General features: G+C 41.4%; 1 protein-coding gene across 2 annotated transcripts in view; it reads left to right on the top strand.

Annotated features, from left to right (window-relative positions):
- The window catches only part of RASL10B (RAS like family 10 member B), a 45,748-nt gene extending 38,944 nt beyond the window's left edge, over positions 1-6,804 (top strand). Inside the window, exons 3-5 of one of the 2 annotated variants that reach the window (XR_005555680.1) lie at positions 2,632-2,756; positions 4,372-5,902; positions 6,033-6,804. Coding sequence is in view for 1 of the 2 variants with exons in the window: in XM_039334616.1 (XP_039190550.1) it covers positions 2,632-2,756; positions 4,372-4,642 (396 nt within the window). In the remaining variant the exon portion in view is untranslated. Of the gene's footprint in view, positions 1-2,631; positions 2,757-4,371 lie in introns of both variants that reach the window. The other variant, XM_039334616.1, reaches the window with a different exon arrangement.
- Positions 6,805-14,859: the final 8,055 nt, after the last annotated feature.

Consider the following 14,859-nt stretch of genomic DNA (forward strand, 5'->3'; position numbering starts at 1 on the left):
AAATCTTACCCATGAAATAAATGCAAACTAATTCTAAAAAAAATGGATGAGTATTTTTTTAACCTTAGATTCATTAAACTGAATAATCTTAGTAGTGGTCTGTGTATTGGATTTTTGAACAGCAAGTAACGTATTCTGTACCATAAAACACAGAAGCAACATGGTTCACATTTGTGAATTGCAATACAAGAATTAAACTCTTAACCTGAATATTAATATATTGACATTTGCTAGAGTGTGATGAAATTATAATGTCAATTAATGTCAGTCCTATGTTCTATGGCCTTCTCTTTTTTTTTGTAATGTAATAAATCTTCGTACATTGTACCATTCCAATGCAGATTCCAATGCAGTACTATTTATGTACTATGATTAAAATTATGAACATTCTATTATTTAGGAAGCTTAAAGTAGTGAAAATAAAAAGAGAAGAGTAAAAATACTATCAGTAATAATTGTAATTCAGGATATCAGTATTACAAACATAAGATTACTTGACTTTTCATCCAAAGTTAAGTATAGTATTAAAAATAAATATTGCAGTTCATATCAAAATATTAGTTATAGTCTTAAACTTAATACTGAGATCTCCATTGTACTGTTGTTTTTATTATCTAGGACAGAGTATTTTTGAGAGAGGACATTGTACCCTTGTAGGCAATGCCACTCCTACTGTTAAGTGATTGACTGATTATCTGCCATCAGATCAGTGTTGATTCTTAGTCGTCACATAGATAGTGTCAAGATATGGGCTGCCATAAAGAAGAGGGAATTAAGCTATTTTCCAAAGCACCTGAAGGCAGGACAAGAAGCAACGGGTGGAAACTCATCAAGGAGAGAAGCAACCTAGAACTAAGGAGAAACTTCCTGACAGTGAGAACAATTAATCAGTGGAACAGCTTGCCTCCAGAAGCAGTAAATGCTCCAACACTGGAAGTTTTTAAGAAGAGACTGGACAGCCATTTGTCCGAAATGGTGTAGGGTTTCCTGCCCGAGCAGGGGGTTGGACTAGATGACCTCCAAGGTCCCTTCCAACTTTACTACTATTACTATTACTAAGAGTAAAAATTTAGCAGCTACATGCCTCTCTGTTTTAATCTTGCCATTAGAGTAAGGGCTGGTGGGAGGTGTTGCTTTTGAATGGTTAGAGCAGGGATAGGCAACCTTGGCTCTTTTATGACTCGTGGACTTCAACTCCCAGAATTCCTGAGCCAGCATGGCTGGCTCAGGAATTCTAGGAGTTGAAGTCCACGAGTCATACAAGAGCCAAGGTTGCCTATCCCTGGGTTAGAGAAACAAAACCTCTCCAGTTCTACAGAAGCTTGCTGAGAGCCGGTAGTATGGGAACCTTTCAAGGACATTCTAGCAGGTGAGAAGAAGATAGCAGATGGGTCCCATAACAAAGAGAACTTGTTTACATGATCTATGTGGACGTCTTGGGGGTTTGGCTGGGAAAGTCATTGTTATTTGCTATGGTCTGATGCCTTGGGATTTTAGAGTTACTTTTACCTTGCCTTTTCCAAGCCATGTATTCAATAAACAGTAAACTTTTCAGACATGAAAATAATCCTGGACTTTTATTTGGATATTCAAACTATAGGTTGACAGATAGATCTCCAGGAAGATCTGTTCCCAGCCTGGCCTTTCAGTTCTTCCAATGGTGCACCCTTCACTACTGTGATCAAATCCAGCCACCTTGCTGCTGATTGTCTTTTTCTCCTACTTTTCCCAGCATTATGAACTTCTCTATACTGATATGACTTCACATTATGTGCCCAAAATATGATAATTTAAAGCTCTGCTAAAGAGAAGTTCCCTAAGGAAGGGCTCCAGCAGAAGTCCAAAAGCTTGGAGGACTAAAACCTCTTGTCCCGGATTGGATCTTGCAACATTATCCTGGGACACGTATATTCGCCTTCATTCATGATAATTTAAACTTGGTCATTTTGCCTCAAGTTAGAACTTTGAACTGATTTGTTCTACGATACATTTTTGTTTTTGTTTTTCTTGACTATCTGTGGTATTCTTAATCATCTTCAACATTCTATCAAATTTCAAAATACATGAAAATTCTTTCTGTCCAAAACTTTAACTTCAAAGTTCTTTTTTTTTTTTTTTGCTTTTATGAAGTGTCACCAAAAAGACCATTGCTGAGATAATTCCGATCTTTGTAGGTATACAAACATCCCAGCATCTGAATATCTTTTTCCATGCCCTTCACAAGTATTCTACCAAGTGCTAGTCAGTGACATATTTCTGGATTATTGACTCCTTTATTCTTAACTGTCAGTTCTAAAACTCAGACACTACCTATCACTTCAGTATCATCATTGACAGTTCTAAGGCTAGTTGCTCTACTTTTTGTGACTAGTTTGGTTTTCTTTCTATTTAATTTTAGTTCCATTTTTGAACTGAATTTGGAGGTCTTCCTTTTCTGATTCTTTCTCACTCTCCCACCCCCAGTATTTCTTGCTAGTTAAGAATTGATCAGAGCATTTGGATACTCAACGGGAGCAAACTTTCCCCACCCCTTGATGCAAGCTGTGGGTATGTGGGTGGGCTGGGTGGTACCATTGTGGAGCTGTGTGCTGTGTGTTCCCTGATCTGTCCCTCTCTGTGTCTGTATTGCAGGAGTGGGCGGACGTGTGCTGCCGAGGCCTCCGGAGTGTTCATGCCTACATCTTGGTCTATGACATCTGTTGTTTTGACAGCTTTGAGTATGTCAAAACTATTAGGCAGCAGATCCTAGAAACAAGGTAAAAATATGCCTCTGCTTCATCCCACCCTGGACTTGAGATCAGAGAAGGGAAGGGACCCAGATGCTAATGCCAAGAATTTTAGAAAGCAGCACAAATCCCAAGATAGAGAATGTGCAGTCCTTGTCAACCTCTTTCTGCTTGGAGTAAGTTCAGGGTTGGTAGTTAACAGGATTAGGATATGCATCCTGCAAAAATCAGGAATCCTCATTTAACAAAGTGAAGGAAAGCAAGCCCTCCAGCTGCTGTAAATGATTGTCCACTGCTTTCAAAGAGCTCTTTAGTTTCAGCTTTGGTTGTTGGATGGGCAAGGGGAGGGAAAAGGATTGTAGAACTTGAACATTGGGCACTATCTAACAAAATGAAATTCAATGGTTAAAAAAGTAAGTTTCTATATTTAGGAAAGAAAAACCAAATGTACAGGTATAGTATAGGTGGTACTTAGCTCAATAGTAGTAACTGTGAGAGGGATCTTGGAGTTCTAGTGGACAATCACATAAATATGAGCCAACCGTATGCTGCAACAGCCCAAACACCAACACAGTGCTGGGCTTCTTTAACAGAGGGATAAAATCAAGATTAAAGCGTTAATGCCACTTTACAATGCCTTGGTAAGATCACACCTGAAATACTGTTGAGACTCTAGAAAGCGTGCAATGAAGAGCAACAAAGATGATTAGGGGACTGGAGGCTAAAACATATAAAGAACAGTTGCTGGAATTGGGTATGTCTAGTTTAATAAGAAGAACTAGGGCTGACATGATAGCAGTTTTCCAATATCTAAGGGGCTGCCACAAAGAAGAGGGAGACAAGCTATTCTCCAAAGTACCTGAAGGCAGGACAAGAAGCAATGAATGGAAACTAATCAAGCAGAGAAGCAACTTAGAACTAAGGATAAATTTCCTGACAGTTAGAACAATGAATCAATGGAACAATTTGCCCCCAATAGTTTGAATGGTCCAACATGGAAGTTTTTAAGAAGAGATTGGACAACCATTTGTCTGAAATGGTATAGTGTTTCCTGCCTGAGCAGGAGGTTGGACTACAAGACCTCCCCCCTTTCAACTCTGTTATTGTTATTATTCTGTTATTAACATTTTTCCAGTAGCAGAGCCCTTGCCTTGCTTATAACAAGACCTATTTGATGGGAATGTAAATTGGGGTCAAGTCAATACTTTCTACTCTCCCCAACTGCAGCTATTTTCCTGTGCTGAGGTATATGACTGACTGAACCACATGTCATTCAGCCCACGTAACCTATAGTTCCATGGATGGCCATCCTTTATGGTTTCCTCCCTGCAATGATAATCTCAAAAGAGACTTCATGTTACTTTTCCCAACACATTCCCAGTTATTGACTTTCATGGATAAAGTAGTTGAGGAAAAAAATTACCTTGGCCAATGTTATGAAAACAAAGGTTGGGTGGTTGGGTGGTGATGTTTTGTAGCTGGGTCTTTCAGAGATTTAGGAAGGATTTGGTTGGGATTACAGTTTTCATAATTCCCACAATTTGTGGCCAGAAAGATACCTTGCCCTCCTATTGTTCCTCTTATTCTACCACCTGACGTGGGTTTCCAGATTCTTCACAAGACTTTCTCCTTTCTTTGTTGCCAGAGTCATTGGAACCTCAGATACTCCCATCATCATTGTTGGAAACAAGAGGGACCTCCAGAAAGGCCGGGTCATCCCCCGCTGGAATGTCTCCAACCTGGTGAAGAAGACATGGAAGTGTGGTTACATTGAGTGCTCAGCCAAATACAACTGGCATATCCTCTTGCTCTTCAGTGAACTTCTGAAGAGTGTGGGCTGCGCACGATGTAAGCACGTTCACACTGCCATCCGCTTCCAGGGGGCCCTGCGGAGGAACCGATGCACCATTATGTGAGACCTTAAGGACCTGCTGTCCCCCCCAGATCTCTGAGGGCAGCTTCTCCCCACTCACCTGCCATGTGCATGGGAGCCTTTTTTGGGGGGGGGGGGAATCCGGATTCAGCTGGGGTAGAAGTTCTTAACAAGCAGCTCTGTCCTCAAAGGAAGCCTCAGCCCTTAGCCTCATTGAGGCCAGCTAGTTTTTGATTTCTTTTTTGCTGATCCTTGAAGCAATGGCTGTGTTGAGGAGGTTTGCTTCTTTATATATAGGAATCCTTCTGATCTGGATCATAGACCAGAAGGTGCTGAAATCTACGGATGGAGCAAAAATCCAGAAAGTCAACCTGAAGAAGGGAATACATCTGGTTCACTCTCTTGCAGCCAGATTATTAATCTACCAAATGTGGGATTAGTTAATATTTTGTGAATAATGCAATGCAAATTAAGAGGAACAAATGGTCTCATGATATAGTACTAAACAGCCAGCCCAATGGGGATGAGCAATCTTTGGCCCTCTAGATGTTGCTAAACTGCAATTTAGTAATCTTAACTGGTAAGGCGATAAGAGCATAATGTTGAATGTTCTAATTCAGCAACATCTAGAGGCCCACAAAGCATCTATTCTTATACCAGGTCAGCATTCCTGTAATGCAAGATTACTTACATCCTGGCTCAGATATTTCAGGAGGAAAGAGAAGTATAGAATGAGTGAATAAACGAGTTGAACAAGTGATCCAAGAAAAGGCAGCTTAGATGGGACTGGTAGGGATTAGTAAGGGCAACTGAAATGAAAGGATGTGATCTCTCAAGTCATATATATGTTGAGATTATAGATACCCTTGATGTATTTCACAATACATGTTTATAGAGATAGGGGAAGCATTTCAGTCTGGACATAAAGTAAACTGGGTTTGCCACTACAGGTTCTGATGATGTGAGAACATGAATCCATGAGATATAATTTGCTTATATTTACACAATTTTTTTCAGGCACACACAAACCATCTTTGAACACTTAAAATTCAGAATATACACTGTAGTGTTGCTGAACTACAATTCCCAGATGCCTCACTATTGTCCATGCTGACTGGAGGATGTAGTTCAACTTCCTGCCCTTTTTAGATGTCTATTATTGGCCGTGGTGGCAGAGGCTAATGGGCAATAAGATTCAGCCACGTGGTCACATGGTCACAGGTTTCAACCTTTGTCGTAATAAATGATGCAACCTTGTTACTTTGATTACACTTTATACAACCGTGGTGCACAAGTCCCAAAGGTGCTTTTTCAAAAGGCAACTGGACTTTGTTTTTCCTTGAAGATGTTTCACTTCCCATCCAAGAAGAAGCTGAACTGAAGAAGTTTCTTGAATGAGAAGCGAAACATCTTCAAGGAAAAATAAAGTCCAGTTGCCTTTTGAAAAAGCACCTTTGGGACAACCATGACCTGGATGGCTGAGAATCTCCACAGACATGGTACAGAAGGACTTAGCTAGAAATTAACACTTGAGGGAAGGGCTGCTCATTTGGGGGAGAGGAAGAACTTCTCTCCCTACTCTTAGCTTATTTATTTATTTTGCTTGATGACCATTAACTGTAGAATCCTCCAACTCATTCTTTTTAAATGCCAATGTGTTCATGTTTCCCCTGTCCAGAGCTAAGGAGATTACCCACATATCTTCCAAATAGTAGAAAAACATGAAGTGGAAAAAATCCCAGACATTGGAGCATAGCCAAGAAGGATCTCTCTGCAAACACACACTCTTAGTTGAGGCAGACTTAGGAGAAAATTCCTTATAGAACCACCAGTATGGAAGTGTCATCTTCAGGCTGGCTGTCTTGACTCCTTCAGACTTCATCGGGACATATTCTCTCCTAAGAGAAGATTTCTTATACATGCATGAAAAACAAGCAAGTTGACAAAACGTCCTAGGCAGGCCTCCTCAAGATGCTACTTTCTACATGCATTAAAACACACACCCACAACAGCAAATCATTCCGTCATAACGTGGCACAGTCCTGGCTCACAGGTTTGCCAATATAGGCTTTGACCAATACAGTTTTTTTCCGGCAGATACCTCTTTAAAGAAATCAACTTTAGAATGATCTGTTTGGTCTTCATGCTAATTTATAGATGGTTTGTTTTCTGATAATTACAAATAAAGAGGCTGACTGGTTTTGCCATTGGCTCCCTATTGTTTGCATTCTGATCTAAGGGCACCTTCCTTCAACATTATTTTCTACAATCTCTCTTGAGCAAAACAAAATGTAAACCATTCAGGGGTCCTGCTTCAGTCTCTGGAATACAATAGCTTTCAACAGTAACTTAAAATTTAGGTAGTCCTCGCCATATAACCATTTGTTTAGTGATCGCTCAAACTTACAATGGCATTGATATATGATTGTTTTTCACGCTTACAGCCATTGCAGCATCCCTATGGTCACATGATCAAAATTCGGATACTTGGCAACTGGTTCATATTTATAACAGTTGCAGTTTCCCAGGATCATGTGATCCCCTTTTGCAACCTTCTGACAAACGAAGTCAATGGGGAAGCCAGATTCATTTTAACAGCCATGTTACTAACTTAACAACTGCAGTGATTCGCTTAACAACAATGTCAGGAAAGGTTGTAAAATGAGGCAAAACACATTTAACAACTGCTTCACGTAGCAATGGAAATATTGGGCTCAGTTGTGGTCAGAAGTTGAAGACTACCTGTACTGCATTTTTTATAATAAGTTAAATTTGGAGACCTCGGGCCTGAAGTGGCCAAGGAAAAGGTATTTTTAATCTCCAGGCAGTGACAACTTCCCCTGTTAAATTTTAGCATCAGATTACTTTTTAAAAGTAACTGAGTTTTACCTCAGAGTTGCAACACTCTGGAATGAGAAACAAAACATGCTTTCAGGTGTCTGACTTTGCCTTTCCAAAGACTTCTCACACTCTGATAAAGAGTTTCCTGTTTAAAAAAGAAAAAAAAAAGCTGGGGAGCAATGAAAAAAGAAGGGAAGCTTGCAAACAAAAGCTGTTAAGGTTTGAATTCTCCATATAATTCCAAGAATGAAAATATGCACTTGTTGTGAGACATGGTTCCTAACTAATTCATCTGCTGGATTCACATAGTACATTGAACTGTCCAATAATTAAAAGGGCTGAGTTTGCACAATAATTGAGTTGAAAAATAGCTAAATGAGGTTGAGACTAACCAAGCCTGTTGTATGACTGTGCCTGCTTGGTCTGTAGCTGATCTAGGTAAGGTCATTGTGTGAACACAGCCAATATATTGATTCAGATACACTACAGGCTCCCACCCATCCAGATGTCTTCCAAATACATTGAGATTGCAACTCTTGGATTTGTAGTCACAACTTATCTAGAGATGGCCAGTTTGGGGTAGATGATACAAAACTGAGCAACATTTGGGCACACAGCTGTCCCTGTAAGCATCAGCCACTCAAAAAATTCTCACATTTGCAAGTATTACAGTGTTTGTCAACCTTAACAGTTGAAGATATGTGGACTTCAACTCTCAGAAGTCTTCAGCCAGCAAGCCTTGTGTTCAATTCTTCCTCAATTCAGGTATGAGTGACTAAAACATTCCACAATTGAAACATGAGCTTTTCCCTACAACTCTCTATTTGTCTTTAGATTATCCATGCCTAAGTGTGCAAGGCAGATGTGTAAGTCTGCACCAAGTTTCTTTTTCTGAGATGCCTTATGCCTCTATTCTGGTATATTGATTGAGCTAACTCCTGGATAAATGCCAAACAAAACGGAAGTTCTGCCACTAAATCACAATTTTTGACAGGGTTTCATCATAACAGATATCAATAATGCAGAAATGGAGAAATAAATGGCCAAGGTGATAATGAAACAGTCCCAAACTACCCATGATGGCAATGACTGACGATTTTATGACTTTTTGGAGCAGTCGTTAAATGAACACCATAGTAAAATGTGGTCATGTGACCTGAGGATGCTGCAAATGGCTGTAAATGTGGCTGTATTACTGAGCACCTGAAGGCTGGAATGGAAGCGATCATCAGAATGTTGGATCTGGGTCAGAAGTCTCTTTTTTCAAGTAGGTCCTACCTTTGAATGGTCTCTAAGCAACCAGTTATAAATCGAGAATTACCTGTACCCTGTCCTGCAACAGAAGGGAGTTGCCTCTCTGATGCATCTATTGCTTGAAGCAATGAGCTCATTTTGAGAACCAAGGCTTTTTTTGTCATAGAACGCCCAGAATCGAGTTCCAGCACCTTTTTGGGATGGAACCTTGTAAAGTAGGCAAGGCGGGTTGTATGACATGTGTGAGTTCTGGCACTTTTTTTTTTTTTTACAAAAAAAGCACTGTTGAGAACTACATATGTCTAGCCCACAGGTCAGCAACCTGCGGCTCCGGAGCCGCATGCGGCTCTTTGAGCCTTCCCCTGTGGCTCCCAGCCTCTGCCATTTGCAGAGAGAGACAGAGACAGAGAGAGGCGCTTCCCTGCTTCTCTCTCTCTCTTTCTCTCTCTCTCTCTCTCTCTCTCTCTCTCTCTCTCTCTCTCTCTCTCTCTCTCTCTCTCTCTCTCTCTCTCTCTCTCTCTCTCTCTCTCTGTGGTTTTTTTTTTTGTGTGTGTGTGTATGTGTAAAAGAGAGTGCACTCACAGTGTTCTCCGAGGAGCTGAAAAGCTTATCGGGCGGAGCTCCTCCCTTTGCTGCGCCTCTGCAGGAAGCAGGAAGGGCAGGAGAGAGCTAGCTAGCCCAGCTAGGCTGACTCAGGAATTCTGGGAGTTGAAGTCCATGAGTCATAAAAGAGCCAAGGTTGCCTACTCCTGAGCTTGTTGGAGAACAGCTTGAAGCCAGCTTGCCAGGTGAGAAGCAGATAGGAGAGGGGGGGAGAGAAAGAGAGAGAGAAAGAAAGAGAGTGGGGGAAGAGGAGTGACAGACCAAGGGCAGATACAGAGGGAGGGAGAGAGAGATACACACACACAGAGACCCTTTTGACATCTAAAATGAAGATAACACTGCATATATCCTTTTTTTATCTGTGTGTGTGTGTGTATGTATGTAGGTAGGTAGGTAGGTAGGTAGGTCGGTCTTTGGTTATTCAGGTTTTCTCCCGCGTAAAATTGGAAGTGTCTTGGCGACGTTTTGACGAAGTCCCATTCGTCTTCAGGCTGGTGTTTTCAGCTTCGTGCTCCTCGAAGCACGAAGCTCAAAACACCAGCCTAAAGACGACGAATGGGACTTCATCAAAACGTCGCCAAGATACTTCCAATTTTACGTGGGAGAAAACCCGAATAACCAAAGACCTACATGCAAACACCCGCGAAAACCTCAGAAAACACACACATATATATATACACATGCACCCACACACACACAGACACACACACAGACACACACACAGACACACACACACCTATAATAAAGGTAAAAAGGGATATACGCAGTGTTATCTTCACTTTAGATATTAAAAGGGTTTTGCGGCTCCTGGTGTTTTGTTTTTAGTGGGAAATGGGTCCAATTGGCTCTTTGAGTCTTTTGGGTTGCCTACCCCTGGTCTAGCCTAACAAAGAGAAGCACTGGAGTGACGTGATAGCTGTCTTCCAGCACTTGAGGGGCTGTCACAGAGAGGAGGTCAACTTATTCTCCAAAGCACCTGAGCGCAGAACAAGAAGCAATGGGTGGAACCTTGTTAAAGGGAGATCCTACTGGAAATAAGAAGAAATTTCCTGACAGTGAAAGCAATTAATCAATGGAACATCTTGTCTCCCAAAGTTGTGAATGTTCCATCACTGGATGTTTTCAAGAGAAGATTGGACAACCATTTATCCAGGATGATCTAACCCAGTGATGGTGAACCTTTTAGAGACTGAGTGCCCAAACTGCAACCCAATACCCACTTATTTGTCACCGGGTGCCAGGTGGGCGTGGCCCACCAGGTGGGCGTGGCTGTGGTGGTCATGGCAGATTAGGTGAGTGTGGCCAAGGTGGGCGTGATCACCTCAATGTTGCTCGTGGGGAGGGACGTCTATAGGGGCTGGGCAGGGTTGGGGGAGATCCAGGGAGTCTCTGGGAGGTGGGGCAGGAGGCTCATCCTGCGGGGTGGGGCGAGGCAGGGTGGGGGTGCCATTGTCACAGGGCAAGGTGAGACAGGGGCCAGGGCGGCTGCTGCCTGATACCATCAGCCCCTGCACACAGAGGCCAGTGAGCGCATGGGTGCTGGGATACATCTGGCCATGTGGGACCTCGGTGAGTTAGTGGGCAGCTGATTGAAGAGGGACGGTTGCCATCTCCAGGGCATGGCATGTGTGCCCACAGAGAGGGCTCTGAGTGCCGCCTCTGGCAAGCATGCCATAGGTTCGCCACCACTGATCTAAGCTCTCCTCCCTTGGCAGGGGGTTGGACTAGAAGAGCTCCAAGGTACCATCCACCCTTACGATTCTGTGTTCTATGATTTTACCATATGGTAGGACTAGCCTCAAAATCCTACGTCCTGACTTCTTCAGTTCTCGCTTCACATTTAGAATGGCAGATCCCCACTTCAAGAGTTCATCCTTTGCTGCCTCCAGTGATTCCCTTCTTATCCCCACTATTAAACTTTGCTGCTGCATCCCTTTCTATTGGGAGCAATCACTAAATTATTACTTCTGTGCACACCCCACACAGAGAGGTTGAACTATGCTTTAGGGAGGAGGAAGAGCAGAGGAAAGGAGGCTGGGCAGAAGGAGGATCAATGATGACTCATCAAGGAGAATTACTGGTTTTGAAGTTACCCCTTTGGAGATGCGTTTTGGCAGAGCATAGAGAACACGGCACAGAAATCAGATCAGACTGTGGAAATGACAAACTGGTCGTTGCCTGGAGCAAAAATCTTTAGTCTTGCATGTAAAAAAAACCTACCATTTCTCTTTTGTTGCTTCATGTTTTTGAAACTCTAGAGATGCCATATCAAAGTTAGAGGAGGTAGAAAGTTAGATTCCTGACAGATCTCCGCACAATTTGTAGTAGACAGGAAGTGCTTTGAGCTCCCCATTCTTTTAATACTAGTAATCATTTAAAAAAAAGATTTTTGTCTCCTCCTCGTAAACAGGGTAGCTAAAAGAAGAACTACTGGAAGCAAACTAAGAAAACATTTTGCATAAGTAGATTTGATTTGTGAGTTCATTCTGAATGTGTGGTTTCATTGAAAGCATAGGTTTTCAGCATTATTTGGCAACTGATTGAGGCTGACAGATTTCACACAATAACCTATTGCACTCAGTCAGTCAAAGTCTGTGCAAAACAGTTGCAATCTTTATTTATATGTTGTTGTTGTTGTTTTGCTAATCAGATGGGGGAAATCCAGCCAACTTGGTTAGTTAATGGTTCATGGTATGATACAAACCCAGACAATGGGTTAATTCAATAATTAGTTTACACATGTTGTATGAACTCAGTCTCAGATTACGATGACGTAACTGAAAAGTAAGTAAACAATAGATCCTTATGTTAACATAATGTAAATCAAATCAATTTGAATATATCTTTTGTCTTGATGCTACCCACTGTGTGCCTAAACAAAAAGTGAAGTACCATCGTTTACTCACAGCACAAGTGTCCAATCTTGGCAACTTTAAGACCTCTGGATTTCAACTCTGCTGGCTGAGAAAATCAGGGAGTCCACAAGTCTTAATGTTGCCAAGACTGGACACCCCAGGCTTGGTAGAAAATCCATGGCAAAGCCTGGGTTACCTGTAAACCCAACCAAATGTCTTTTTTTCAATACATTTTGGCTTTAGCATAAACTACCCCTCAATTTCTGTGAGATGTAGGATGCTTTCAGACAATTGTCAAGCTTATCAATGAAATGAGTGGATTACACAAATGTTATCTTTCCCGCTACTTATGCCATCATACTGTCAGGCTTAAAAATTTGTGAACCCTTTTGAATTCTCCACACAGGTAGTCAAACTAGATAAAGAGAACCCAGTTAAACAAATCAGTCAAAAACAGCTTTTTTTTTCCTCACTCCACATAAAAAAGGTAAGAAGGGAAAGAAACATGAATGAATAGCCTGCAGTTTTGCTCACCTAGCCATCCTGTGCCAAAGAGTCAAAAGTGTCATCAGATTTCTCTCTGCTGCTTTGCCCCCTTGCTGTGGGACAGGAAAGGGTGCTAATTAAGCAAGCATTTACCTATAGGCCGCAGTTCCCTCCAATTAGTCACAATCTTTAAGTACCAAAACACCCAACCACCAGCTTCAGAGAGGTCCCAGCTCCTTGCAGATGAGCCAGAAATAAACCAGCTAGCCATTCACTGATGCCAACATCCTGGAAACACAGATCTCTTGAACTGGCTATAAACTGGTATGCAATCCTCAGTTGGCAGCACTACAATGAAAGTCTTTCTGGGCAAGGAGTTACCCAGCTCTTTCACTGGCAATGGGGAGTCACTCTTTCTCCGCCCAACTCATCTCAGAGGATTGCTATTATGGGGACCATAGGAGGAAGGAATATTTATACATTCGCTGCCTTCAGCTGTATATGCAAAAAGAGGCAAGACAAAAATATTTTTAAATAAATTCAAAATCTGCATTTTCTATATGCATGTACCAAAAGGTAGGAAATTTTTCGAAACCAACTTTGTCAAATTCAGTCTCAGAATTATTTCAGATTTAAATAATTTGTTCTTTCTCATGCAAGTTATCTTGGCTTGGGATTCTTGGGGACATGCTACCTCTAAAATACCCAAGAGCCTCAGCTGTTTAAATACAATTGCATCCTCATCTTCCAGCTCCATCTTCAAGTATGCTTTCGATGCTATATTCCACTGGTTCTTCAAACGTAAGATTTTCTAGTGCTGATATCATGACCATTCTCAAAAGCTTTATACTAACTTTGTATAGGCATGGAAAGAAAGCTTCTCAATTAGGAGATTTTAGGATGTGTTAGTGCTGATCATCTGTATGCTTGATAGGCACCTAGAAATAAATACTGTAAGGATGTTTTAAGGACGGGGATATTTTGGAGTGCTTGGGATGCTGAGAATCCAGAAAGAAGAAATCATGAAATATATGCATTCTATTAAATGTCTTGATTATATTTAATATCATGTTAATTACAATCGAATATATATATTCCTGGTTTTACCCTGTTCTTTAGACTGCAACTCCCTTTATACCATGATTAAAAGGTCAAGTAAAGCATTTGGTCCAGCAAAAGTTTATGCTTCAAGCCACCTTTTTTAACTAGATGTGCAACTTCCAGAATTCCAAACCAATGTGTGTGTGTGTGTGTGTGTGTGTGTGTGTGTGTGTGTGTTTTCTCTGAGGTTTTCGCGGGTGTTTGTGTGTTGGTCTTTGGTTATTCGGGTTTTCTCCCACGTCAAATTGGAAGTGTCTTGGCGACATTTCGACGAAGTCCCATTCGTCATCTTCAGGCTGGTGTTTTCGGCTCCATCGCCAAGACACTTCCAATTTGACGTGGGAGAAAACCCGAATAACCAAAGACCTACATATATATATCCTTTTCCAACTTATCTGGAAGACCCACAAGTGCAAAAGTTATTTTAAGTGGGACAATGTAATGTGCTCCAAGAATGACCTTGAGAAAGGGGGAAGAAGACCCACAGTCAAATCAGTGATAAGAGAAATCTGAATCCAAAGCAAAAATGTAATTTGAAAAAAGGAAGGAGAAGCACATTCAGAATTGCAAGATTCTATTACTATAACCCTATAATAAAAGTAGTCTTAGTGTTCATAATGTTGGTGTTCAAACCTGGTCTACCTCAAAGGGCTGATAACTAGGAATGGTCCAGCGGGACAACCAGGAATAGATTTGATAATATGTTGTGGAAAGAGGGACAAAATGGCCCCAAGTGCTGCGAGTCATCATGAATGTGATCAGATCAAACTAGATCAATAGTACTTATTCAGCTGGCAGAAAAGGCAATGATCAACAGACTTAGATTTATCTAGCAGTCTTTTTTTCTTGTGCGTGCAAATATCCACCTATGTGGAACCCTAAGAATATGAAAGAGTTTTACTCCTCATTAGTACAAGTGAAGCATCTGTAATCAAGTTTCAGAAAATGTTCAGGAAGCAAAAAAGAAGTGGAAATGAAGGTATCCTTCCCTGCGATTCAACCTTTCATATAGATCAGAGGTCCCCAACCTTTTGGGCACTAGGACCAGTTATGTGGAGAGAGATTTTTCTGCGTAACGGAGGGGGTATGGTTTTGTGTGCCGCCTGCATCCCCCAGATGG

The sequence above is a fragment of the Crotalus tigris genome, unplaced genomic scaffold (assembly GCF_016545835.1).
Source record: "Crotalus tigris isolate CLP2741 ecotype Arizona unplaced genomic scaffold, ASM1654583v1 scf7180000017632.1879674, whole genome shotgun sequence".
Lineage (NCBI taxonomy): Eukaryota > Metazoa > Chordata > Lepidosauria > Squamata > Viperidae > Crotalus > Crotalus tigris.